The sequence below is a fragment of the Scleropages formosus genome, chromosome 7, assembly GCF_900964775.1.
Source record: "Scleropages formosus chromosome 7, fSclFor1.1, whole genome shotgun sequence".
NCBI classification, from domain to species: Eukaryota; Metazoa; Chordata; class Actinopteri; order Osteoglossiformes; family Osteoglossidae; genus Scleropages; species Scleropages formosus.
The window spans coordinates 25,805,830-25,833,382 of record NC_041812.1 but is presented as its reverse complement, the minus strand read 5'-3'; the positions used below and the strand labels follow the sequence as shown (position 1 = coordinate 25,833,382).

General features: G+C 44.2%; 1 protein-coding gene across 1 annotated transcript; it reads left to right on the top strand.

Annotated features, from left to right (window-relative positions):
* On the top strand, positions 1 to 27,152 carry LOC108926212 (protein naked cuticle homolog 1-like). Its single transcript, XM_018738801.2, has 10 exons — positions 1 to 152; positions 255 to 287; positions 477 to 616; positions 17,895 to 17,952; positions 20,537 to 20,640; positions 21,451 to 21,546; positions 22,739 to 22,886; positions 23,496 to 23,577; positions 24,673 to 24,800; positions 25,269 to 27,152. Exons 1-10 carry the CDS (start codon positions 128 to 130, stop codon positions 25,811 to 25,813), a joined length of 1,359 nt encoding a protein of 452 aa, XP_018594317.1. The 5' UTR covers positions 1 to 127; the 3' UTR covers positions 25,814 to 27,152.
* Positions 27,153 to 27,553: the final 401 nt, after the last annotated feature.

Below are 27,553 nucleotides of genomic sequence, written 5' to 3'. Positions count from 1 at the left end.
CTTTGTGGACGAGCGCGGCGCCGCGCGCGCACTTCTCTCTAACACATCGGCGCGAGCGCGGCTGCGCGCGGACTTCTGGATTATTCGCCTTTTCCAATGGTTTTCAATCCCAAACCGATGCGGAGAGATGGGTAAACTTCACTCCAAACATGGTACGGCTCCTCCGCACCTCAATTGCTCAGTTGTGAAATACATGATGATTGGGGTACTAAATCCGTTTTCTCTGGTTTCTCTCTTCTTTTTTTCCTGAAAAGCTGCTGTTTGTAAGCCGAGGGAGAGCCCCGAAGGTAAGACTAGAGCAGTGATCGCAAGAAAAGTTTTTTTTTTTTTTTTTTTTTTTTTTTTTTTTTTTGCAATGAAAAGAAATTGCGCTCAAAGTTACTCCGTCCAGCCTGATGTGTTTGAGGGAAGATTTAGCCTAAACGCCACGAACATACGGTTGATGTGTCCTGTCTAATGGTGTATTGCCGTTTCAGGCGACAGCTTTGTAGTGAACGCCTGCTTGGCGAGGAGGGGACTCGACGACTGGATCTTTAAACACAAATACGAGCTGAGCGACTCCAAGGTCCAACAGGAGGGCCCGCAGAAAGCCACCTGCGCCCCCCTGTCTACACGAGTAAGAGCGCGCTCGCCTCACGCCCCTCGTTGTGTTTATGTCTTTCTTCTTGTGTTTGTGGTCTTCTGCGCTCATTCATTACAACAGCTTTGTGTTCATCAGTTGTTCCGAAACCGAACCCGTAACGGCACCTTTTCGCGGTCATGACGGATCATCATGTGGGCAAACGCGACTTTTTTTATCCCCTCCCTCGCCGTAGTATAACTATTCGTAGTTCATATACACTAAACAGCAGTGTTCTACTTCGACTCTTGGCCGTAACATTCTTTCTTTTACACTTTTAAAGTATAACAGCTGTGTTTCCCCCCATCTTTTTTAACCCCCCCTCCCTCGCGCGCCAACAACCCCCCCGAGCGCGTGCACCGCGCCTCGCGCCGGCGAAATTGACAACCTGACGTGAAACGTCTTTTCATTTACATAATTTACTCCAGAGAGAAGAAAAAAACTGCATTTTTATCGCCTGCTTGAAAGTGTTCCTTTGCGCGGAAACTAACACGTAACGCCGCTAGAGCTTCTCTAGTAGAGGTAAAATAACGAAAGCAAAAAAATACCTGACGCTTTGGGAACTTTGTCAGAGTGCGATTATCCTGAACCGGACAGTGTATGATAGAAACTTCTTGAATCGTCTCGAATGAAGACGTTATTTGAAGGTCTTTAATTCTCATTTTGCTCAAATATTATGCTCAGAGTTGAGCTTTACAACGGCGCATCACGAAGCATAGAGTTGGGGTCTAACGGAAGGTGCAGCGAGATATTTACACATGATTTTGGTACTTTTTTCCTTTTCTTTTTCATACTCACTTGGCTGCTTTTCGGAAACTGTGTTGGTCACATTTGGGAGAAGTTAAGGAGCATTTTCCTATACATGATGAGCTGCTGCATATCCCCGCTTTCTCTTAATCACTTGGTACATTTTTTAATAAATGTATTGAGCATATAATAAAGCATAAAAGAATTTCCCCAGAGTGTTTTGTTTCCCGAAAAGGAGTGAAACACACTGTTGAAAAGACCTATAAGTGTAATGTTTCCAGACTACTAGTGCTCAACATTTATTTAAAGGTACTTCTGCAAAAAAAAATAGTAGATGCTGCATTAAGTGATGAGAAATAGTGATTTTTTTTCTTTTCTTACCGCAGTCCAATTGCTCGCACTTCAAATCCATCATCATTTCCAAAAACATGCTGTAATGATTCTGCAGAATGATTCTTAAGCAAATAGTTGCAGCCCAAGAATTCAAGTAAGAAGCACTGGCTTTTGAATGCGTTGGTAGACGGATCATCTCGGGTGTTTCGGAGCAACGTGTCACGTTTGACCCGTGTTTGCCGAAGGGAGACTTCTGAATTCATAATCATATCCATTAACTTTTTGTTTTAGGAATGTATAACTCTTGTTGTTGCACAGGAAACATTCTAAATGTGCACCTTTTCAAGTGAATGCAAATTAATACGGTCATGTCTGATTTTAAACTTTCGTGCATTGATCGTATGACTGTGCAAATTGCTTTGTGATGTTAGGATGTTTAGCTGGACTGGTGGTTTATTCTGCCTTCTGCCTCCCTGTGTTGTGATTACTTGCAGCAGCACTTCAGCGGGGTTCATGTAGCCCGTGCACGTGAGGATATGGGCCCCAGGACACTTCTGATCCGGCTGTCTGATAATTAATGCCTGTAACACCACTTTGGTTAGTTTATGACACAAGTCACTGCTTCTGGTTGCCTCTAAAGAAGACTTGTTAAATAAACACTTATAGGACACCGGCTGTGTCTCTGTGCTAAATCTGGCACAGTCTTGCATTAACTGATAGCAGTGAAAGTCAAAATATTGGGAATCATTTTTGATAGACTTATGACAGCGTTGGCTTATATTGAGTCTTACTGGGGTGTATTGTACACATGCATGTTGTATGTTTAAATTTTCCATTGAAATAGCTTGACAACACTATCACGTGGTTCTGCAATTCTGATGTCTTCATGGTCAGCATGGTTGCCTCATACTGTCTTGGCTGTGAAATAAAATGTAGGTTTGCTCACCATTCAGTCTGTGTGAAATTTGCATGTTCATCGCATTCTTATGCCAGGTTACTCTGGGTGCTTCTCTTTCCTCACACAGTCCAAGGACATACTTCAGGTGAATTAGCAACTGTAAATTACTTTTAATGTGTGTATGCATTTGCACCACTTTGATTGTTGGGAGTTCAGTACTTTGTAAATAACATTATAGGTCACCTTAGATAAACATGCCATGTATGCGTATTGGTAAATTACAAACGCATGCCAGTTACATAAATACAACTTAGTAAAATCATTTGTATATCGCTTTGGAGAAAAGCATCTGCTAAATAAATGTAAATATACTATGTGTTGTAAATTTTTCAAGTTGACCTGCTTGAAAAGATGCTGGGAAGTTTCCTTTGGATTGCTGTGGAACATATGGTCTTGTCTGGTGCCTTGCGTCTTTGCTTTCTGTCTTTAAATGTGTTTCGGTACACAGCTTGTTGGAGCCCAGAGCAATTTGGAAGAATCTAACAGAGGAAAAGTCTTAGCTGTGTTTGAGCTTCCTGGAGTGTGATATTTTTTTTCCCTATTATAGACTAAACACTGTGGCAAGAAATATGGATTGAAAAATGACAGAAAACAAACCATAACATGTTAGCGATCAAATGAAATTACATACTAAAACAAATTGCTTAAGTGTGTTTTAGCATTGCTGGAACAGATGGTGATGTGTGTTCATTTGGAATTTTTCTTCTCACGGTTAAGAAGTGAATGCTTTTCCCCAATGTGATATTGTCAAGCATTTTTATTTCAGTTATAAGAGAGTAAGCAGTGAGTTGCACAGGTGAATTTTGTGGTGCTGTATTACATATATTCAAAATAATGTCTCAATGTTAAATTTTTCTGCACAAAGTTTTATTGTTCTGCGGAAGCTCGAATTAGGTTATACTCCATGTAAACCCACCCACACAACTGATGACCGCTGCCTTTGCCTCTGCACTTAATCAGTGGTTTCACTGTTAAGGTAGAGGTTTTCTAATGGTTTACAATACAATATGTCTGCCCAGTGCACACCGCAGACTGTGTCCAGACATTATTAGGGTAGGTGGACCTGTGGCTGGCTTGCTGTGTGAGCTTCCTTTCAGGTGATCCTGGATATATTTGGTATGCCTTGCACACACCCCCAGCCTCTGTCCCCGTTTCCTGGGCAAGCAAGTAAAGTTTTTGCATCACATGGAGGTTACTGGTGTGGAGGTGGGCCATAGGAGGTGTGGAGAACATGTGGTGGGACTGAATTCCCCAGCACCTTCCACCTGTTTGCAATTCATGTCTGTCCTTTCGTATCCAGCGGAGCAGGACCTTTCATCTTGTCCTTTTTGTGTTCCTCTCCTCTTTTTGTACCGTATAGCCTTTTTCCTTTTTGAGTTCTTGTTCTTTATTGTGGAATCTTTCCTCTTTATGTTATGCATAAGTGGGTTAAAGAATTTACGCTGTTACATTCCATTGGAAAGATTTTTGGACTGGCAAATCTGTAAAGTTTTTTTTTTTTTTTTTTTTTTTTTTTCTTTTCTCCTCCCCCCCTCCCCCAGCATCAGTACCTTGCGGTTCCACACATATATCCTACCCACGCCTTTCTGCTTTAGCTTGCCCTCCATCTGTTTCTTACATTTACTATACAGCTGAGCAAGTTGTTGCGATTGAAATAAGACTAAGTTTGAAGGGGGTCACACAGCTGGATGGCGTGAAATCCAATACCTCTCGTGCTTGAACTGAGGAAGCCAGGCTGGATGCTCCGCAGCCTTCTGGTGGGTTGACCCTGTTGCCCTCCCTCCCCACACACTGGGACGGAGCCAGTTGAGCTGCTCCATGAAATGCTGAGAAGGTTCAAAGGCGCTAAACTGAAACCGGGTGAGAAGGAAGGGACTTCCATCACCAGGCCTGGTGTAATGCAGACGCAGCAGCGATCTATTCCACCGTCTCCCATTCCCCTTACAGGGTGGTGGGCTACCACTCCCTCATGCATGCCACGTCAGGCTGAAATGCTGATCTTAAGTTTTTTTGAACCAAGTGAAGCTCTAGAAAGATTTCAAGTGTGCCTTGGTACATCACATGAAAAACACAGCAGGGCTTCATTTCTTCTTCATTTTTTTTTTTTTTTCTTCCTCCATTTTTTTCTTACCCCCACAAAGCACTGGCTGTTTTCAATACACCAAATGTAGCTTTGATGTTGGCACCTCACCCATATTTTAGCTCTTTTTGTGTGTTTTTTGGTAAACTCTGAGGCACATCTCCTTCTTGAAAGAGAATTTCCTATTTTCCGCCCTCCTTCATGTTGTGCTTCGTAGTGCCGCTCTCTTGTCATGCTGTGCTCCCTTCCCTGCACAGAAAGCTCCTGTTGCTCCTTGAAGAGCTTAGGAGAAGTTTGTAGTTGTCTGAGAAATTGGGTTGCCTTCAGGGAGAGTATCTTCCGGTCAAAAGAGGGCTTTTTTTTCCTCCCTCCCTTGCTCCATAGGAGAAGTGAAGCATCTCTAGAGTAAGTGTACTTTGGGACTGAGGCTGGGTGGGAGCTGCTGTAACATGTGTGACAGTGAGTGTTTTGTGACCTGATCGCCAACTTGGGAGGGTGACACAGGGGAAGAATTTCCTTCTCAGACTTCAAAAGTAAAGTGTGTGTTAAACCTCTTTGCTTTGTGCAGCACAAAGCCTGGAACGCCCATCCTTTGCGTTGTTTAATAATCCAGTGATTTAAAGAAGAATACATTGTGCCAAGCAGTACAGGCACTTGCTGTTCTGCTAAGCTATCAGCGATACAGCATTGTCAGGGAGCTGCTGAGTGTGCTGTAGTATGCCTGTGTATGTGTGTGTGTTTGTAAAAGTAGTGATGAGGCGTGAGAGGCATGGGAGCTGGTAGGCGAGCAGCATGGCGCCATGCGCCTTGCTGGGGCTGTGCGGATGTGCTCTGGAGATCAAAGCCTTCTCAGAGAATGTGCACAGAATCCCCAAGGATTAGCAGCTGAGATTTCTGCTTCATTTTCCAAAATATCTGCCCTCTGCTGAGCAATCAATAACCGAGAACACCTCTACATCTCAGTGTCCAGCTTTTTTTTTGAAGGCTATTCTTGAGTTTGTCTGTTTTTATTTTAATTTTTTTTTTTTTTAAAAAGCACACTAAATATGTTAACTAGAAGTACTGCAGGAAAATTATAACATGGAAGCAGTTCCGTTAGAGCTGGATTCTGTGTTTTAGTACCGGGGTTGACATTTCGGTTAAATGCCTCGCTTCTGAGTATAGGCATTTTTTTAAACCTGGAAATGATGCTCATTGTGAGACATGAGCTTACTGTAAGCTTAGGTGAAAATGCAGTCTTTCCTCAGGAAGCCTTTCCTCTTTGAGCTCTGTACATGTGTGTGAATGTCTAGGCTTTTTCAGACCCTCCGGTTTCTCTATTGCTCTACTGACAATGGAGAGAAGAGTAACAGGCCATCTCTACCAGAGTGTTCTCTGTTTGGCTATGACTTCCCCTGGACACTTGTAATTTTCCTGTTTTCAGGGTCAAGTTTGCTTTACCACCACACACACACACACATTTTCAGAACCGCTTGTCCCTTACGGGGTCACGGGGAACCGGAGCCTACCCGGCAACACAGGGCGTAAGGCCAGAGGGGGAAGGGGACACACCCAGGACGGGACGCCAGCCCGTCACAAGGCACCCCAAGCGGGACTCGAACCCCAGACCCAGCATGCTAAGAAAAATTTCTGGTTAAAATACTGACATATGCAATTTAAGCTGCCCACGATACAGGTGGTGGTGTCTTTACTCCAGTTTCTTCTTAGAGGTTGTTTCAACTCGGGTATCAATGAGTTACCCAAGTTGCCCATATTGGAGGAGTGCTGTACAATGTGGACATTTCTGTTTCAGCTTTTATAGCTGTAAAGCGGCAGCAAAAGGTGATGTGCTGTTGTTGCATTGAGACTGATGTTGGAAAGTGATTGCAAACAATTGGTTGGGACACTTGTGCTTCCCTTTGACTTTTGGTTTCTCACTTCCCTGTGGAACCCATTTAGAGTGCAGGACAGTGATTTGAGAAGGGAATATTTTGGGTCAGGAAAACCCAAACATGGGGGCCATGCTGATGAAAGGAAGTTTCTTGTCTTCTCCTATGTTTACGGTCCACAGCCTCAGGCGTCAAGAGGGAATTTTGTGATAGGTGATATGGGTGAGGGGGTGCGGTGGCGCAGTGGGTTGGACCACAGTCCTGCTGTCCGGTGGGTCTGGGGTTCAAGTCCCGCTTGGGGTGCCTTGCGACGGACTGGCGTCCCGTCCTGGGTGTGTCCCCTCCCCCTCCGGCCTTACGCCCCTGTGTTCCCGGGTAGGCTCCGGTTCCCCGTGACCCCGTATGGGACAAGCGGTTCTGAAAATGTGTGTGTGTGTGTGTGTGTGATATGGGTGAGTATTGGGAGGTCCACTGAACACCAAGCCCATTAGTGTCGTCTTGCCTCTTATGTATAGTGACTTCAGTGCAGCGGACAGATTTTTATATCTGCTTCAGAGCTGTACTGTGTGTGATGGCTATCTGTCATTTATGTAAAAGTTAATTCTCTTTTGAAAAAAGTTTGTTTGGGACAAATTCTACTTTAAAATAGTCATTGTTTTTAATATAACATTTCTGGTGTTATGGGTTCAATTTATCTGATCATCACAGTACGTGCCAGATGTAGGTATCTATATAGAACTCGTGAGGTGGTTGAGGAGGGCTTGAACAAAGGCTTTGTGGCAATGAGCAAGACTCACAGAGGAAGGCCTGACATTGAACAAGGACCAAAAGGAAGGACATTGGAGGAATGTGGGTGTTTTCCCATTTGTATTTTGTACTCTGAGATGGGTAGATCACATTATCAGTGCAAATATGGCAGTTTACAGATCATAGGAAGTCCTTCTACTGTTTAAATGTACATTTTGTGGGGTGACTTCCAGTATTGTAAGCAGAGTTTTAAGGGTTACGTACTACATTAACATAACTACATTGTGCTTTAATATGGAAATGCTATTGAAGATTAAGTTGTGATCAAAAGCCACACTTTATTACTTAAAATGCTTACGGCACCTAGTTTGACTATCCTCCACCATGGGCATGTTAAAGATGATGAATGAAATCATTTCCCCCCCCCCCCCCCCCCCCACTTGTGTTCTCTCTCAACAGCAGTAATCTGTTTCATATATCATTTCACAATTAGTTTTTATTTTCTGTTTCTCACCAGTAATAATGGTTAAGTTTTGGAAAAGCTAAGCTTTTCTTTTGTTACTGATTTAGTTTCATCCTTTGATCTATTTGGCTTGTTTGTCTTTATGGCAGCATTATAGGGTCATTGCCAAAAGCAATGGTTTTGGTCACAATTACATTTTCCAACATTTCAAATTCTGTTGAAAACCAGTTCACCAATTTTTTGGCTCTTGTTTGACAAGGCATTAGGTATGTTCCCTCTTGTTACTCCACTTATCTGTTCATAACCCTGATTTATGTAGGCTCTCCAAAACCTTCCCTCTGGACAAACACATATTTGACTATTTTTTGCCAGGTGTCTTCTGTCAAGGACTGTAGACTGATGCACTGCAAGTACGTATGCACCTTTTGGGAAATGGTACTGAATAGTGTCTTAAGTATTTTGTTTGTTTTATTAGTTTTTTTTACTGAATAAAGTTCTTGGTTACCACTTATTTGCAATAAATCTGATACTGAATCAAATGTAATCATACTTTTAATTTAGCATACACGTTTGTTTGTTCAAGACACTTTATAAAGTGTAGGTTACAGTGAGGATATTACAGCTGTGTATGCTTTTTTTTAATGTCATCATAGTAAGTCACACGTATGGCAAGCAGTAATCCCTAGAGTTAATTATTCTTTAGTGGCTTAGCAGACGAGAAACAGCATTTAGAGTACTTATTTTTCTTAGTCACGTCTACACTTGTAACTAGCTAGCAGCACACAGAAGAGAGAGGTATGGGACTTTGTGGATGCTGATGGGAATAAATAGTGGCTTTGAAGTCCATTACAGTCACTGCTAACATTGGTTGGCTGTAAACAGACCCGAGGGAGAGTGGTGCAAAAAATAGACATGACTTCACAGCTTCATAGGGGATGGGCATGAAAGAAAGACATCCCTATACGCCTGCTGTTCCTTCACGCAGGCTTTTTCTCCATATCTTATGTCACTGATCATTTTACTTTTTTATTTAAAAAAAAAAGTAGTATTGGGGTACCCCTAACCCCCAGCGGATGGTAGAACTGGGAGCATTTGAAGTACATGGTTAAAGTCCACATCCTATTACAAGACTGCTTTCTGTGGCTTTCCGACTCGGGGGTGGGAAGATTTTAATTTTTATTTTTTCAGGGAAGTGAAGGCTGGAGGCATACGCTAGAGGAGGCTGCAAGTCCTCAAAGGTGGACGTGTTTTTAATTTTTGCGCCGTTGCAGAAAATTGTGCCTCTGGCTGCGAAGGAATTCTGCGGGCTTTAGAAAAGCCTGTAGAGTTGACCTTGGCTGCACACAAAGCAGACTGCTCGGCAGATTTGCTGGGGTTTGCCCAATGAACAGCTGAGCCTTCCTTGGTAAAGATGCCCGCTCAGAAATTGCAGCTCTCTTTTTCTGGTAGTTCAACCAGTGTGACACATCCAGATCTGTGCAGCGATGTCCCGCCAGCCACTGCAGCAGGTCTCGCAAGGCTGAATTAGTGAATCCTGTGAAGGGTGTTCGGAGGAACTCCAGAATTAGCTGTCATTATTAGAATTAGCTTTTTTTTTTTCCTTTCCAAGTGAGCACTGTGTTGTGATAAGGGGAAATAAGACTTCATTTGGTGGCTCAAGTACAAATCAATAGTATTGTAGAGAGAAAGAGTGTGGAAAAGCTAAATTTAGTATGCCTAGAGTGTGCCACCTAAAGAAGCAGTAATGATAATTTCAGAGCGGGTGGTGTAATTTGATGCTTGCTTTGAGCCAGCTCATGATACAGTCCTTATGGAGGTTGTTAACACCAGGGTGCAGCCTTAACGTTAGAAACAGGATGGCTGGAAGTTAAAATCCAGCTGTGATGACCTAGCCTTTGGAACTGAACAAGGCATCGAGGTGGAGCTGGAAGGTTGTCCAGGGCACAGAGGAAGGTGCTGCGAGAGTGGGGTAGGTATAAGGAAATGTATGATGGGGAATCTAGGACAGGGTGATACAGGTAGTTCATGGACCGTTCCCTTCATTGGGTGGAGGGGCAGCTGTGGACCAAGGCGCTTTATGCTCAATGAACCTGTGCCGACCTTAGGCTCTTCTCTCCATCCCAGGGCACTCAAGCTAATTAGGCGGAGATCCCAGACATCAGCCTGCTTCGGCACGCCCTGGGGAGTGCGGGTAGGCAGTTTGAAAGCTGTCTTTTTAGTCATAATTGGGAGTTTGTCATAAAAGATGCTGTAAAAGGGCTCTGTTGAGCTGGGGGGCTGGAAATTAAGTATGAAAGTCTCTCATTACATCTCTAGCTAATGAACCCTCAGAGAAGAGGCATGCCACAGTGGATGGTCCCCCTCCTCCTCTATACAAGCCATTTTATTTGTAATGAACTTCACTCACATTTAAAAGGGGCAGTAACTCTGTGATGCATTACTTTTGGCAGACGGCACGACCTATAAATCTGGTTTAACTGACATCCAGCTCCAGTGCTCTCCAATCTCCATGTCCTGTGGGAGAACAAGCTCCAAAACTAGATTTATTGACTGCCTGGGCCTGTGCCAGAGATGTTCATGGGGATTTCATATTAATGTTTAACCTTTCACCAGCCGAAGCTGCTTGACAGACCACCATGGTGCTCCTCAGGGTGTTTACAGTGCAGCAGAACATGGAAAGTTCTTATCAGCCTTTTGGAAGACTATGTATTTCAAATTTTGATTGCCCTGGTGCTTACATGCATTGAGGGTTAATAAATTAATAAATGCTTTAATCAATGGAAAGATAATAAGGTTTAAGAGATGTAATGTTTTTCTCAAATCGTCACCTAACGTATGTTTCCATCTTGTGCTTCAGAGATTAGGTTGAATCAACAGTTCCCTGTTTTGTAACAGACACACACATTTAGCTGATGCTTTTCTCCAAAGCAACTTGCAGCGTTGAGGTATTTACAGTTATTTACCGATTTATACAGCTGGGTAATTTTACTGGAGCATCATTGGGTAGACACCTTGCTCAAGGGTACTACAGCCAGAGGTGGGGATCGAACCTGTGGGTCCAAAGGGAGCAGCTTTAACCAGTATACTACCAGCTGTCCCCCTGTTACTTTAGTCATATTATTCTTGTTCATCTTTCAAAGTGAATGATGCATAGTTTTTCAGTAAGTAATTCAAGCCAAAAATTTGCAGTTTTTGCTTTGGATCACTTACTGATCGAGAACTCCAGGATTACAAGCGCCGATTGAAACAATTCGCACATGCTAACTTGTCCGAAAAAAACGCGATCCCGTATGACAGTTCTCTCTTTTTAGCCTCATGATTCAAGGGTGTTTTATTTGTTTGTTTGTTTAAATCAATGAGTTTCTATTAAATTTGGACTGTATATTTATCAGTAAAATTGCAGAAATTGTGGATGTTAATTGCAGAGGTGATGTTATCCAAAATAGCTGTTTTCCCTTTTCAGATTCAATGTGTTGTATTGTGGAAAAGGATAGAGTGATTCTGTGCCATCTGGTGTGTCTGCCAGCTTTCTAGTGCACAAATTTAATATGGAAGAAAACATCATTACCTCAGCAAACCACTTAAAATGACATGGGTACTTCTTACTTAGCTTAATTCAAGATGTTTTGAGATGTCCTGAGTCAAGTTACTGCAGTAATTAGTGATGATGGATACCAAGTGTAACAGAAAATCTTGTATAACTTAATTGATAAAATCGATGGGGTTCAGTTCTTACGGTTGACACAACTCCGCTGCATAAAGACGACTTTGATACAGGCCGTGATTTTGTTACTAGTTTACTGACTAGGATGAAGTATAATTTTTTTGGGTCATACGTATTTCGTTTTCTGAGGTTCAGGTGCGCTTGGTTACATTCTTTTAAGCTGCGCAGGGTGAGAAGCCAGTGTTTTAGCCGTGCATTGGCTGCTCGACCTGGGAGCAGGGTTTGTTCTCGTTGGTCTCCTCTGATCTCGGTGCTTCCTGCTGGGCTTGCGGATATCTCCCGATCTTATGATTACTCTCTGTGCGCATTAAGAGGACAGTGCTGAAGGACAGGGGTCAATGGCTGGCATGGATTCAGGCTCAGTTAGCCTCTGGAGCTTGTGTGTAGACATTCTGCTAGCTCATTATTAGCTGGAACATGTCAGCAATGGGCACAGTAGTCAGGAGGTTCTGATGTAGTCCTCTAGTATTATTACACTATCTTACATTACCTTGCAGATGTGTATATATACTTTTTTTTTTTGTTCAATTCAATGCTCAATGTAGCTGTACCAGTGCTCACCGTAGTCAAACACAATGTCCTTATGAAGAACCATCTCTGCTCTTGAGGGTTGTCAGTATTGGTATAATGTTTTATCTGCCTCTTTTGTTGAATTTAGGACCTCAAGGGTAAGGGGACTTGGTGTTGAATTGACCTGAGCATAATCCTGACACTGAGCTCCCGCCGAGTGAGCGAAAATTACCTATATGTTTTCGCTCTACTCAGAAGATGTCATTGAAAATGTTCAGCTGTTGAAATCCAGGTGGGAAGGGTCACAGTCTCCTCTCGAGCTCTGGCCTGCTGTGAACAAAAGTGCCAGAATTCCTCAGCAGCAATAGTGAGAAGCTAATGTGCAGACCTCACCCCACTCTACCCCTTTTTTTCCAGAAACGTGTTTGTGTTTATTTTGGCAGACGTTTTAAAGGAGCTGTTTGCTTCGGTAATCCTCCTGTGAAGATGATCCAGGTGGTGGAAAGAGCAAGGAATTCAAGAGATGTGCTTGTGTCGAGTCTATTGTAATTGATTATTCATTTATTTAACTGTGTTTTTTACGTACTCGCTGTGCGCGCGTTTCTCCATGGCCTTTCAGTGAATTTTCCTTAAATGTTAGATTTGCAACTGTTTTCAGGTATTCGAGAAAAGTACAAGCTCACCCCTTATTTTATTTTAGCCGTTCTTTTTGATGGAGTGCCAGTAATGTCCTGGCTGAAATGTGGAGGCTTTTCTCCAGTGAGCCCTGGCGCGAGATCAGTGGGGGCTGTCGTCGGCCTGGCGGGAAGGCACAGTGCAGGCTTTGAGCCTGACGGAACACACGAGGATAGGCAGAGCCCCCCGCACATGCAAGTGCACACACGCACACCACCACTCGACTGCTGTGGGACAGACATTCTCCGGTGTCATCAGGCCTTGCCTCCAGCACTGCCTCAGCCATAGTTCCACTCACATATCAACATGGCTGGCTGATAGCTGATCGACTGCCTAGATGACTCCCCTCTAGTGGCTTTCCAACTTTGGCTCAGTTCTTGGAACACCATAGCAGACAGCCTGAACTGGGGCTCCATTCGCTGGCTCGTATTCTCCCTGACCCAGTCGTAAATGCAGCCCGACTTGAACTGAAAATCAACTCTCTGTCCCGCTTGAAATCACTGCAAGCTGCTTTTGTAAGTAAGGGAGTAAATTTTTCATATACAGGTGGTCCCCGATTTTACGATTTTTTTCAACTTGTGTTTTTTTTTTTACTTTTTGACTTTACGATGGTGAACTGGTGATAGACATAGAAACCATACTTCAAATTTTGTTTTTTCCCTTCCCCTCTCCCCACTCCTGAGCAAGCGATATGCAGTGCGATGCTCTCTTGCAATGTTGGGCAGCAGCAGTGATCTGCATCTCCCAGTCTGCCACGCAGTTGTTTTGTGCATCCATGTCACAGAAACACCAATCTGTGTCTCCTGCTACTGGTGGGAAGAAGAAGAGGAAGACAATTACTGTTAAGGAGAAACTCAAGATAATTGCCCAGCAGGAAGGCGGCAAGCCTGTAATGACCATTCCACGTATGCTAGGCTACGATGTTCCGTAGGTTAGGTGTATTAAATGCATTTTCAACATACGGTATTTTCGAATTACGATGGGTTTCGTGGAACGTAACCCATCGTAAATCGGGGACCACCTGTATTTCTAATCATTCCAAACCAACTACTGCATGCATATGTCCAGGAAATATGTTGTGATTCTCCTCACTACATTCCTTGGAACTAGGTCACTTTTGCTTTGAAGGGGTTAACAGAATAAAAATGTATACAAGAGGGGCAGTGGGAGGTCATTGAGCCCTATGGAGATTGCGAACATCCTGCCGTAATGTATACATTTTCACTAGATTTCCAAAAAAGCCATCGTCATGTTATTTTTTGTGCCCCCCCATAATGAACTATTCTGTTCATTATGTAATAAAACCTCTAGCCAAAGGCTCATTCCTTTCCTCAAGGAGCAAGATGGAGAGGGCTTCAGTTCATATTTGAAAGGTTACGTGTTAGTCATTGATCTTTACGTTTACGCTAGCTGTGTTATTTCACCCTAATGGTATTACAAGGAAAATTAAACAGGTTTTCCTTTGTGAGGAGTTGTGAAACTCTTTGAGAAAACAAAGGCTTAAAAGTCTGCATCAATTATTAAAATGGAAGAATGCTCTTTGCTGCCACTAAATTAAATGCATTTATAAGCTCTAGGTTTTCCACTCAGCTTTAAAAATTGCAGGCATTTAAGTGTTGCAGAATAATGTTCATATTTATGGTAGGAATAGAAAAATGAATTGCTCTGCAGAGAGTAGCGTGAATATTTAACTTGACACAGCCTTTCACTATGAATGGTTGACAATGTTCAGTCTTTGCCAGTGTCTTTTGCAATAGATAGGATTTTGACTGTGCCACATGGTTGACCCTTGAACTGTGAGCCACAGGGTCACCATCTCACGCTGCCCCTTTGCCCTGCCCTGTGACAACAATGGACACAACCTGTGTGTATCTTTCTCCCCACTGGTCGTGGGATGATTCAGTAGTGAGCCTCTAAGAATGGTACCAACAAGCTCGAATGGGGTGATATGTGGTTTGGCAGGAGGTGTATGCTAGCTGAACGTGAGGGTTTTTCACCCTGCTCAGCTGTACCAGCCTCCCTCTCAGAGCAGGGTATTACATAACACACTTTTGCATGGTCAGTTTATCAAATGATTCCACCCAGGAGTAAAATACTTTGTGTTGAAGACACCTTAGTCGACAAAAGCAAACATATGGTGTTTGACTTTCACCAAGGAGGTATCAAAAGGAATACCATCACTTTTTTGACCCTTTTTTAAGTCACATGACAGAAACTACTACTCATCCAGCTGTCATTAATCACAGCAGACAACAACGAAATAGGACATTCCCATTTCATCCAGTTCTCATGTTCCTTACTAACCCCTCCTTAATTTGGTGTCATTTATCAAAAACAGAAATGTTTGCCACATTTTGGGCTGGCAATAGGAGAGGCAGAAAATAAGGGTTCTAAGACTAAGCTGTCCTCTGTTTCAAATTGCAAGACTTCGACATATTTAGGAGACAACACCCCCATTTGATCCGCCTTTTGTGATTTCTGTGCAGAAAGTATACTTTAATGAGGTTGTATTGTACCCATTTCATTGTAGTTTGGAATTCTTACCCATTAGATCTGTATCACTTTTGCATACATTTTTCTCTGGCCACATGGTACTGTAACGTGTGGCAGTTATACTTTGATTTGGTAGCTGAGCCGATGGGCTCTGGCAGTACAGAAAAGTGGCAGGCTGCGATATGCCTCGTGTTTACATTTACTTATTTAGCAGATGCTTTTCTCTAAAGCAATTTCCAATGAACTCTATGTAGTGTTATGAGCCCACACACCTTATTCACCAAGGTGACTTACACTGCTTGATAAACTACTTACACTGGGTCACTCATCCATACATCAGTGGAACACACACACACACTCTCTCTGTCACTCACACACTATGGGGAACCTGAACAGCATGTCTTTGGAGCGTTGGAGGAAACCAGAGCACCCGAAGACTTACACTGCTAGATACACTACTTACACTGGGTCACTCATCCATCCATCAGTGGAACGCACTCTCTGTCACTCACACACTATGGGGAACCTGAAGAGCATCTCTTTGGATTGTGGGAGGAAACCAGAGCACCTGAAGACTTACACTGCTAGATACACTACTTGCACTGGGTCACTCATCCATACATCAGTGGAACACACTGTCACTCACACACTATGGGTGAACCAGAATAGCATGTCTTTGGACTGTGGGAGGAAGCAAGACAAAACCCACACAGACACAGGGAGAACATGCAAACTCCACACAGACTGAGCAGGGACTCAAACCCATGTTCTCCTGCACTACCCAGCTACCGTGAGACAGCGGCACTACTGGCTGTGCTACCGTATCACCCCAGTAAACATCTCTGGCAAGTCGTGTTCTGATCTACAGCACACTTGGACATTTTCTATATTTGACAACTGTCTACTATATAATCTTCTAACTTTACTTCCTTCTATGTGGAATAATTTCACAAAACAAAGGCTGGACTGGGGCTGTAATACCGACCTCCTGTTTTGTCTTGTGTACCAGCAAGAAGTATGTAGTACATGGAAGTATCTTGACTACTCCATGATTTATTAGCTTCACTGAAAATCTGAAACCCATTGACACAATCTTCGCAGATAGCTCAGCATGCCCAGATGAGTACCCATGACAGAGTTGAGCAAGCTGCGCCGTCTTTCCAACATCCGTAGTATCTGGTGTACTTTTATTATGGCTTCACAGCTCTCTTCTTGGCACAATCTGCATTACTAGAGTTCAGGCAGAGTTCGCACAGCAGACCGATAAGGTGTTGGTGTGGAGTAACCTGCCTCATGTTTTAGCGCTATATTTGAACTTGCTCTCCCCGGGCAGGGCCACCCACTGAGACAAAGACCTGGGTCAGACAGGCCGGAACGGTGCTAATCTTATAAGGACCGACCCTGACTCCTGCAGATTAAAGACGTTCTGCTGGCAGGGCTCAGGAGTTTCTGTCATGCGGTGGAATGTGATCTATGTCTTTACATGGCACTAGTCTACAGGCAGAGGGACTGGTGTATTCAATTACTGCTTGGATTTGTATGTCTTTGTTTGCCAGCATTACAGTTAGGCTGGAACCTTTTTTCTCCTCCATGTTCCGGAGTAGAAAGTCCAGAGAAGTTTAACCCTGTGAATGTGTTCATTCAAGCTCATGGTTATTAATCGACTCCTACTATTTATACAGGGGAAAAAAAAATCAGTTTGTCGTCTTTTCAACAGACTGACTAACACACTTTGTGTCCTGTAAATATGTAATTAAAAAAAGACACATGGGCATGGAATAACCTTTGGACTTGCTCATCTTCTAACTTTGATCCTTTGGCCAATCCTGGACCTGGGTAGAAAAAAGTAGCACCTCGCTGATTTACGATATTCTTTTGGAAAGTGTCGACTGATGCATATTTGTGCTGTGTACACATAATTTTCTGCAGGACGCATAATTAACAGGTATGTAAATTGGATGGTGCTTTTTAGGGCATACATTAGTGAGAATGCCCTCTTGTAAAAATCCCTTTCATGTGGAGTGGCAATGTTATAATAGTGTAATGAGACTGAGGGCAGTCATGGCCCCTCATGGCGTTCCGGTGGAGCTCTGGGAAACGGGGCGGTGAAAAAGCCGGTAGCTGCTGCAAAAGAACACAATACGTTATAAAGCTGAGAAAAGCTGTTCTGCATGGGGGAAAACTCGTGGTAGAAAGAGTAGGGTGAAGGACTGGGTGTTGAGCAGGCTGTTGAAATGTCAGGCTGAGCAGAACTGCAATGGTTTTCCAGTTCATATTCAGCATGTTTAGCAGCGCTGCAGCGGACATTCGCTCAGCTCCTTTCTCCGCAGCATTCCTCTTTCCGCAAAATGAGTCGACGTGCCCTTTAGTTAGCGTCTTCGCAGGACCCGGGCTGCCAACAAGGGTTCGTATTTGCAGTTAGCAGCAAATTGAAAGACGAGCTTAATCTGGTTCTGGGAATAACAGTGATGACAAGCGTCTTGTTGAAAAAGGCTCTTTCTCCTGCACGCCCCAGTATTGAAAACAAATAGTGTACTGCACTCTCCTGTTTGCCGCCTGCGTACGGATAACCGTAGTTCAACCATTGTTTTCACGTTTGCGATGCTATCAGTATCTTCCTTTGAAAGCTGTTCTTCACTCCACTTGGAGTCTCTTCTGATGTTCTGTCTCTCCACAGGATGCCTTGGATGAGGGGTGTGGAGAAGGGATCAGCGAGGAACATTATCGTTTGGAAGGTAGGTCCTTCACAGTTCTCCTCAAGTCCAGAAAATATGCCGTCTCTCTGCTGGAGTGATGATTGCGCTAGAAACATCTGACCCTACTGCCTTTCTTGCCTGTTACTGTCTCTCTCCACTGTGGCCTTGTAATGTGATCTGGCTCTTTAATCCAAGGGCTGTGCAGACGGCTGAGTGGAAATGCTGTCTGCGGCGAAGTGCGCTTGCATCAGGCCCTGCTTTTTCATTTGAAGTCACAGCAGGAAGAGAACTCCAGGGGCCCCAATTGCTGTGTTGTGGGTGCTGGAGTCATTGTGTGCTAGCGTGCTAGCTGGGCCGTGGGATAGCCTGGAGGCTGACTCCTGCCACCATCTTGATTCTGTAGAGAATCCTAAATGTCAGGCATACTGAAGCGCAGATATTCTTCCCATCTCTGTCACTGAACACTGGACACCTGGCAGTCTCTCGGCGACACCTTGAGAAATGAGCTCTTGCCTCGCCTTGCGCTTTAAAGCCTCAGTTGAAATTACATGATGGCGTTTGAAGGGGTGGTAACGGAGAAGATCATGGCTGTCATACGGTCTCCCCATGGAGAGTTATAAATGGCCTTGGTGCTGCTGAGAGGAACTGCACCTCCATAGATTGCTGCATATTGCACCTGCTTCATTCCTGACATACAATTTTACTTATGCGAGAACGTTGCGGGAGGGGGTTTACTCGTCACGCTTTCCACTCTGCCTTTGGTAGATCTCTGGTTCCGGGCCAATAATAGTCAGAGATCTGTTCATGGGGATATATATATATTACTTCTCTAAGGTGTTCTGGTTGCAGCATGAAGTTGTTAGTATCTTGATTTGAGATGCTATGTCTGGAGCTGTAACAGACCACTTATCAGAAGTGACGGCAGAGATTCATTCAATCATCATGATACTTATGTATATATCTACATATCATATTTACTTTTTATGACTTTCACCACGTCTCTGTGCAGTGAGAAGCCACTTCTCTGACTTGTAATGTGCTGTAGATCAGGGGACCCTTTTTTAAGCGCATTCTTGGTTTGTTGTTCACAAAAACACCTCTCAGCTGGAAAGGTGGAAAGACAGTGTGTCTGAGGATCTGTACACAGGTAGAGGCACCTCAAGTTTCAGACCTGAAAGGTAGAGAGAGCAAAGGAGAGAGACGGTAACTTACTGTGTTGGGGGCGGGGAGGCGTTGAGTAAGATAGGCTGTTCCATACATAAAATGCATCAGTGAGGAAGTTGGAGTAAAAGCGCGGAGATACTGTCTTACGCATAAACAAACGGAAAACAGAAATCTGGCTTTAAGAAGGCCTTCCAAAGGGTTCATAGGAAAGCATGGTGGCAAAACAAAACAAAAAGAGAATCCAAGATAAAGGTTTTGGTAATTCCTCCTGGTATTTGGAAGAGAGCTGAAGTGAAATGAAAATATGACCTGCTGTTGATCCCTTTCTGTTTCGCGGTTGCGCGTTCGCCATCTCAAGTTGTCGCACAGTCCGTTGACTACAGGAATTTATTTTTTTCCCCCTTCTAGTTTTTCTTTACGTTTGCTGTCCGGTTGGCGGTCCGAAGTCGTCCACACACTTCAAGGCTGCCCTTAGTTTTCAGATGGTCAGTTTGTTAAACCATATTTGGCTTTGTTGTTGCTGGTAAAATAATGGTCTCTGAAAATAGTTGCAGCATGGGACATTAAGCACGAACAGTCCTGTTTTCATGCCTCAGAAGATCAAGAGAAGGGACTGAGGGTATTTGCCTTGACTTGGTGGAGCTTTCCAAGATTTTTTTTTTTTTCTCCTCTTTTTCTCAGAGTTTCTTTGAGCGAAAGGACAGGATCTTTGATCTACAGAGAGCGGAGGGGGGGAAAGCGGGGCCGTTTCGCTTGGCCTTTTGGCTAACGCAACAAACAAGTTTTAAAATGCAACTTTGCTAATTAATTAACAATTCTGTTTTAAAGTCCTCAGATCCTTATCCAAAAGGCCCTGGCGAGCCTGAGAATAGAGCTTCAAAGTGCAGCAGGGAGGAACGAGGGATGGAGGGAATTCAACGTGGCACCCGTACCTGTGACTGGGATCCAGCCACGCTGCTCCGTAGCGCTGCTCTACATTCAGTCAGCGCCGCAGATGTACTCTAAATCTCAGTCAAAGGTCCAAACAGAGCAGAACAATATTCTACATATTTCCTTGCTTTTTTCTGTTGAGTATTATGCAGGAGCTGTAGCCACATTTGATTTGTAGGATGAGAAGCATAGGAATAGATTGGGAAACTAGACAATTCAACTGGTTTTGACACTAGTTGATGTAAGACTCAGACTTTTAAAGTGATAGCAGCTTCCTTGCAGGGGTGCACACGTCTCTGTGGAACGGGGATCCACTACATCATGGCATCCTGCCCATGGCATTGGGGAAACTGGTTCATCTTTATCAGTGGAGCTTCACCTTTTAGGTGTTCTGCTCCTTGTCTAGGTCATAGCGTGTCTTTGACAGATTGTACACAGGTTGTACTTTTAGGCTTTGGTCAGCTGTATCTAGTTTTCCATTTCTCCATGGTCCATCTCAAGCATTTGCCTCCTCTCCCTGCCCTTAAAGTTGCACTGCCCCCAGAGAAGATGGATGGCTGCTGTGCCGAGGAGAAGAATCGGGAGAAGCAGAGCCCCGTGCCCGGAGGGGCCAAGAAACAGCTTAAGTTTGAAGTGAGTATGTAGGTGAGGGTGCGGGGATTCTCTGTTTGTCTGTGCCAAATGCCTTTGGAGGTTATGCGAGGATGCCCTACTTGGGCTGTTTCACTCTCAGTGGCTTCTCAGGTGAATCTCTGCAGCACAGATTGCACTACAGCAGGGGCTCAAAGCCATTCTGTGGAGGCTGCTGTGTGTGCTGGTTTTCATTTCCACCCATTTTCATGGAATAAGTGGTCCAGTTAGTTGGATATAATATACCGTATATCCTTTTGCAAATCGCTAGTGTGGCATCCAGTATTTATTAGGTATGGGGAACCAGTGCTATAATCAGCTGTTCTTTGTGTAAATGAAAAATGTCAGCTTGAGCTAGTGGTTGCTGATAGTGTAGTGGTTAGAGCTGCTCAAAGAATCAAGGTTCAGGTCCCACTTTCTGCTGTACTACCCTTAAGCAAGTTACTTAGCCAGAATTGCCCCATTAAAAAAATGACTCAGCTGTTCAAATTAGTCAATAACTGTAAGTATCTTAACATTGTAAGTTGTTTTGGAGAAAAGAAACAGCTGAATTAATAAATGTAATTGAAGAGAGCATCATTTGTAAGAAGAAATTTGTATACACATGAACATCTATGGAACAAATCAGGGACTCATGCGCTGCAGTGTGTCACATGTTTTGCATGTAAACACTTCCAGTTTGCATATGCACAGTGATGTATACAGACATGGAAATGACTCTTTGAAGCTTTCATATTTTTGTATTTTGTTTATTTTCACACCTGAGCACACAGCACTGTAATATTCCACTGTAAAGCTGTTCTCTTTCTCCAGGAACTGGAGTGTGCTGTGTCCCTGGAAGATGATAACCGACAGGAATGGACGTTCACTCTGTATGACTTTGACAACAGCGGAAAGGTCACCAGAGAGGTACGAGTCATCATTCAGGTTGTGCATCCTTTGCCCTAACGTGTGCGGTTTCCTGTGCGCTGAGCCAGACTTGCGAAAGCTGATCAGATGTGTTCTGTTAAACTCGCCCGTTTTGCTGCGAAGACACAAAAACCAGAGTTCAGCGCTACTCCCTGGGAAGCTCACTTGCTGAGCTGTAAGTGCTGAATTCCGGATTTTAAACGTCTGAAGCTGCAATCAGAAATGCCTATTTTTCTGAGAAGGAGTTGAAATGTGGTGATGAATCTGAAGCCGTCCTCTGTGTTGTTGGATCTCCAGTTTTCCGGCATTGCCTCTGGCCCCGCGGCACATGAGATGGTGGGTGGCGATGTGCAAGGAGGGGGGAAACGCCTCTCTTCTCGTGCTGCTTTTTTTTTTTTTTTTTTTTTTATTCGCTCACGGAGAGAGAAGAAAGGAAACCCAAAACGACAGAAGACTGTTTTCATACTAGTGTTTGAAAGCATATCTCAGTGTGGTCCCCAAAGACCACCTGATAGTCCTTTATGTTGGAGATGGTGAAGCATGGGAATAGGGAAGAAGTTTGGAGCTAAGATGCATCTTTTGAAACAGGCTGAACTAATCGGGGCAAAACGGCTTAGCTCCAGACTCGTCTTGTGGGCCTGCTGCTCTGCAGTGACAGTCAAGGGACTGCTTGTAACAGAACTGTAATTACTTTCAGAGGGGAAAAAGCTAATGAGACTGGAGACATGTATAATTAAACCTAATGCTTTTTTGATCCGGGGAGTTAAAAACGCTACACTTCCCTAAAAAGGCTTTTAAGCCCTGAATTTCACCCATTTCGGTTTTTTTTAATTCATGGGTGTGTTTGCTGACCCTACCGTGGGGCAAAGGATGCATAGGCTGTTTCCGCTCAAAGTCTGACTCCCCATCTCCACTTCTGAACCGTGCTCAGAATAAAACAAAGTTGCAGACAAAATCTGTTCTTTTTGTTTATTCACCATGTCTTATAATTGTTAGCAGTGTATTTCTTATTTGATAATTCGGTTTTCTTCAGACGTTATTTTTTCAAAGACTTTCCAAGATTTTCACACACCGGTTCAATGCAGCTACATGTTTAACAAGGAGCTCGTCCAAGAGTCCGGCGCAAGTGTCTCCTCCGACATCCGACTACGCGGATGCGAGTGACCGCATCCGAACGTGCCGTCTCTTGCAGGACATCACCAGCCTGCTGCACACCATCTACGAGGTGGTGGACGCCTCTGTGAACCACTCGCCCAGCACCAGTAAAACACTGCGTGTCAAGCTGTCCGTGGCCCCAGACTCGAGCCAGGAATGGAGGAGCCCTGTGCAACTAGCTACGGGTGAGACCCCCGCCGTTGCCGGAACCCGTCTTGCACGCGTGTTCTTGTGTGCGGGCTGCAAGCTCATCAAATTCTTCCTACATTTTTAACGATTGTTGTAGTGACAGGCGAGAGGACCCCCTGTCGTCTTCAAATGCTAAGAAAAAAAATCATAAGAGGTGAACATATTCCTTTTGATAACTATGGAGCAAGTTTCTAAGGGCCTGCATCAGACAGTTGGGTGGAAAAAAGTGCATTTAACTTACTCAACTTTCTCCTAACTTTATACTTGGTAAACAAGTGAAAAAGTAACTTCGGAACTAGCACTTGTTTATTTACTTCCTGTTATTATGGGTATTTTTATCGCTTACATGTCAAAGTAGAGGTAGTCTTTGAAAACACCTTGCAGTCATGTTACTTTTAAACTGCAGGCACCATGTTTCTATTAATAAAAACAAAAAAGTGACTTAAGCTCCGGAAAGTAATGAAGAAGAAACGCTTTGTTTATTCTTTTTCTTCCCTTGAATTTGTGTTCAAAGCGTTCGTCTTTGAAGCATGGCTTCTTTCTGTAGATGTCATGCGTGGCTACGTTTGTGTGCGCCGTGTTCTGATTCTGCTGTCTTCATGCAGACAATACCCACACCAGGCAGAAGACTGACAAGTGTATCGAAGACCCTAAAAGCTCTGACAAGAAGTTGCGTGCTTCTCTCAGGTACGCTCCCCGCATACCCTGTGTGTGGGTCTGAAGTTTTTTTCCCATTTATTCTCAGATGTAAAAAAAAAAAAAAAAAAAAAAGAAAAGAAGAGAGAGAGTGAGAGATCTGAACTACAGGCAGCACTAGAGAAATTTCCAGATTTGTGCAAATATTAACACAAAGTGTACGCGAAGGGGAAAAAATGGCCTGGCGAACACCTTTACCCAGTAACTTTTCCAAGCCACTAGCCCCAGTAAATGAAGTACTGACTTGAACGTTTAGAGGCGGATGGTAAAATGTGTGGACGCTCTGTTGAGGGTGGCCAAGTTAAACATTTTCCACAATTTGACATTTTTAACTAAAAGAGCACCTTTAATGCTCGTGTTTTTCTGTTAAACACTGAGCCACATCAAAATATTGTTGTTGATCCCGCCCCCCGTGTTCCATGCGGGCAGAATTCACGGTACGGTGGGTTGGACCGTCGTACGCAAAGAGTGCTGCGGGTTTCACGGCAAAACTCTATATTGAACCGTACACGTGCACACCAAAGGCTGTTGTATTAGACAGAGTAGCAGAGCGAGAGCTCTGTCCCAAAAATAAAACAAATAAAAATAAAGTAAAACAAATTGCTAGAAAACACTGTGAACCATTGTAAGCTGTTGAAGTGGGGTGTGTTTGATAGTAGGCCAAGCGTGTGTGTGCGCGCGCGTGTGTGTGTGTGTGTGTGTGTGTGTGTGTGTGTGTGTGTGTGGCCTGTTGACCTGAAGGGCGGCACCCATCCTGTAGGGTTGCCCCCCAGGGGCTTTTCGCAGGCCTCGCTATTGATAGCTGCCCAGATGCTCTTTGATCTGTTCTCTGCATATGAGGTTGTCTGCCGCAGCACAATGCCATCATTTATCCACGGCGCTAGGTGTCAAGGCCGTTTTGTCTGTCTCTAACAGCTGTTCAGAGAGGGGTGGAAGGTCTTTTTGTTTATTTAGGAAAAAAATCTTAACTTTGATTGAGCATCTCAGTGAGTCTGTGGGGGGGGGGGGGCTGTGAGTTCAGTGTTACTTGAGGTCAGAGGAATCTCAGTCCAGTGAAAAGCGTCTCTGCTCTACTGTGCTCTGCAGGCGACACTACAGCGATCACCACGGCCAGCAGAGCTGCCAGCGCCACTGCGTGGATGAGAACCTGGAGCGCAGGAACCACTACCTGGACCTGGCAGGCATCGAAAACTACACATCTCGTTTTGGTTCAGGTGGTTCTCCAACCTTTCGTTCGGAAAATAAGAAAATTACTTCTGTACCGCAAATTTTTTTTCTGCTAGGAACATATGACTTTGTGTGTGTGTTTGTGCGCGAGTTCTTGATATCATAATCTGGTATACAAGGCTGAGCGAAATGCCAGTTTTTAAACGATGGTTAATCCCTTTGTATTTCTGCCATTTACACCCATTTGTGAATATCATACATGCGCTTTATTTCATAAATGTAGGTTTAGGCCATGAAATTATTTTGTAGTTTTAGATTAAAAATAGACCTGTTTTAAACATTGGAGCTATGTATAGCTCCAGGATTAATTGTAGGGCATATCACTCAGCACTGGAGTGTTGATACTAATGAGTACTTTTACAGTTACTGTACTGTACTAATACTGGTATGGTATTAAATATATCCAGTGATATCACAGTGCAGGCTGTCTGAATATGAAATTTGTCCTGCTGCAGGCAATGGGGAAGAACCCATGAGAGCAGAACCCCAGGCCCGGCAAACCAATCAGGCCAGATCTCGTTCCCATGAGCCAGAGAACGGACACTCCTACTTGCACCACCGCCGGTCACAGGCCTTGGAGAACCTGGGCCGTGGCCTTTCGGCCCTGGACACCCTTTGCCCCCGTTTGCGGGGCCAGGACCTGGGGAAACACGTCCTGCGCTCTCCCAAGACCCATAGTAGGACCCCAGCCACACAGGCAGCGGTGAGGACGGTGAGGAGCCGAGCCACTCCTCCTGCACTGCTCTGCCAAAACCCCCTTCCTCATCAGCCCTCTGTGGCCCATAGGAGACACAAGCAACGAGCCAAAGGCACACATCAGGTGTACCGGGCCCTTGGCTCCTTGGGGGTCCCAGGGTCAATGCTGGAGAAGGAGCAGGTGCGAGAGCTACCCAGTGTCCTGCTCTACGAGGGCAGTCTAGGTGCTCATGTGGTCCAGAGACATGAGCACCACCACCATCATGAACACCATCATCACTATCACCACTTCTACCAGTCTTGATCCTCACAAAGTCTAACATGTGGGTTTGAAGGTTTGCTGGTCCAAACTTGCCAAAACTTTGTGTAAAGGAAGATGGAGAAGGGCAGCTCTGCTGGAGTGGGGCTGAAGGTCTTGGGCTGAGAACTGAACTCACCTGTCCTAGTGAGAAAGACTGTAGCGCAGTGGGGGTGGACGTGCTGGGACTATCCCTGGGATGCGGGTGGTTTATGTGTCACAAGACCTGCTTGGGATTCTTGGAGTCAGCAGGTTTTCCCCCTATACTGTCACTTCTATCGGTGGGTGCGTAAGAAAATTCAGGGAGACAAGCTTGTCAAGTCTGGAGAGGAGCTTCACTGTTTTGCTCCGCAAGGATTCAACTTTGGTCTCCTCCCTCTGGTTCTCTCTGTCTTGCTGACAGGCTAAACCCTGAAGAACCATGCCCTAGCAGCCCACTGGGCTTTTCCTATGGGGCTGTGAGGAGATGCCAGAAGGGACTGAGCTCAAGACTGACGGAAGATGGGCTCGCTCTGGGTGAATGTGAGGGGTGGCAGTGGTTTCCTTGGAGTCACAGTTGACCGGTTTAAAGGCTCCAGTGCATTTTGCTTTTTCTTTATTTAGAAGGGAAAAAAAAAACCACTGTCATACATTATTAGTCTGTTTTTCCAGATTAGACTGGACACAGAGAATAACTGAAAGACAGACTGAAAAACAGTAACTCAAAACGAAGAATCCCAAAAAGATGCTACCTCATGTATTATGATTATTATAATTGTAATTATTGTTCAGATGTTTTTAGCAATGGAGTATCCCACACTGAAACTGGACACTCCACAGTCATGTAGCTTTGTGTTCAATTGCTATCTTGTTTGTTTAAATATATCTGTCAATTATAGAAGCTTAATGGGTGCTGTGACATTTTATATCTATGATTTTAATGTTCTACATTTGTATTTGTTTGTACTCACTCCTTTAACCTAGTTGTCACAATGAGCTGCTTACGAAGACCACTTCACCACCAGATTAAGTGAAACTGTACATACTATAGTTTTTATAATGCCTGAGTTACACCGTGGGAGCGTTATTCACGAGACTGAGGCAAAAGTTAGATTTTTCTCAGGTACTTTTCAGTTGTCATTGTTTTAAACTGTGGTTTAATAAGTTGGAATGGATGCAGTACATGTATCGTTCAGGAGTTGGCACCTGTGTTGGATCCAGCTGAAGGGAAGACTTTGCGGCAGACTTCTGCAGTCTAATGTAAATGAATGCCCAGGTTGATTGAACTTACGGCGGCACGGTGACACGGCGAGTAGCGCTGCTGTCTCACAGTGCCTTGGTGGTGTGAGAGGATGTGGGTTTGATCCCCACTCGGTCTGTGTGGAGTTTGCATGTTCTCCCCGTGTCTGTGTGGGTTTTCTCTGGGTACTCTGGTTTCTTCCCACAGTCCAAAGACATGCTGTTCAGGTTCCCCCATAGTGTGTGAGTGACAGAGAGAGTGTGTTCCACTGATGTGTGGATGAGTGACCCAGTGTAAGTAGTGTATCTAGCAGTGTAAGTCACCTTGGTGAAAAAGGTGTGTGGGCTGATAACGCTACGTAGAGTTCATTGGAAGTCACTTTGGAGAAAAGCGTCCGCTAAGTTTGTATTAATGCTTGGCATAGTCAGTGGGCTGAGAAGAGGATGTCCAAAAACACACTGGCTGGACATCAGTAAGGCTGACATGAAAATGCCCTTGAAAGAATTAAAAGACGTGGTCAAAAATTG

Excerpts from the sequence above, each read along its gene's own strand:
- LOC108926212 (XM_018738801.2), top strand. The coding sequence starts at position 128 with ATGGGTAAACTTCACTCCAAACATG. Across the intron at positions 22,887-23,495 it reads CCCTGTGCAACTAGCTACGG|ACAATACCCACACCAGGCAG; the intron begins GTGAGACCCCCG and ends GTCTTCATGCAG. Across the intron at positions 23,578-24,672 it reads AAGTTGCGTGCTTCTCTCAG|GCGACACTACAGCGATCACC; the intron begins GTACGCTCCCCG and ends TGTGCTCTGCAG.